The sequence below is a fragment of the Buceros rhinoceros genome, unplaced genomic scaffold (genome assembly GCF_000710305.1).
Source record: "Buceros rhinoceros silvestris isolate BGI_N320 unplaced genomic scaffold, ASM71030v1 scaffold22090, whole genome shotgun sequence".
Taxonomy (NCBI): Eukaryota; Metazoa; Chordata; class Aves; order Bucerotiformes; family Bucerotidae; genus Buceros; species Buceros rhinoceros.
In genome coordinates this window covers 3848-4159 of record NW_010391571.1, presented here as the reverse complement: position 1 = coordinate 4159, position 312 = coordinate 3848, and the positions used below count along the sequence as shown (strand labels likewise).

Genomic DNA, 312 nt, shown 5'->3' with positions numbered 1-312 from the left:
GACACCCTGTGCCCCAGAAGGCCACTACCTTCCTGTACTTCTTGGCCACCCTGTACAGGTGCGGCTCCTCTTCCCGCCCGATCGGGGACTCGGGGACTTGGCTGAAGTTGTCAAACTCGTTGTCCGTCTCTTTCAACCGATAGGGAATCTGCGAGGGGGAAGAGAAGGGAGGAGCAGCTGAACCCCGACGCGGGGAGAGGCACCAAGCGGCTCCTGGGCTTTCCTGCCTCCCTGAGTGAGCAAAGGAATAAACCAGAAGGGAGCGGGGCCCTCCCCGATCCTGCTGGCAGCTCCACACCCTCCCTCTTCCAC

At 61.9% G+C, this 312-nt stretch overlaps 1 protein-coding gene across 1 annotated transcript in view; it reads right to left on the bottom strand.

Moving 5' to 3' along the window:
* Window positions 1–28: 28 nt before the first annotated feature.
* The window catches only part of PAN2 (PAN2 poly(A) specific ribonuclease subunit), a gene marked incomplete at both ends in the record, with an annotated part of 4127 nt that continues 3843 nt past the window's right edge, over window positions 29–312 (bottom strand). Inside the window, 2 exon segments of the mRNA XM_010142407.1 lie at window positions 29–187; window positions 190–287. Of these exon segments, the coding sequence (XP_010140709.1) occupies window positions 29–187; window positions 190–287 (257 nt within the window).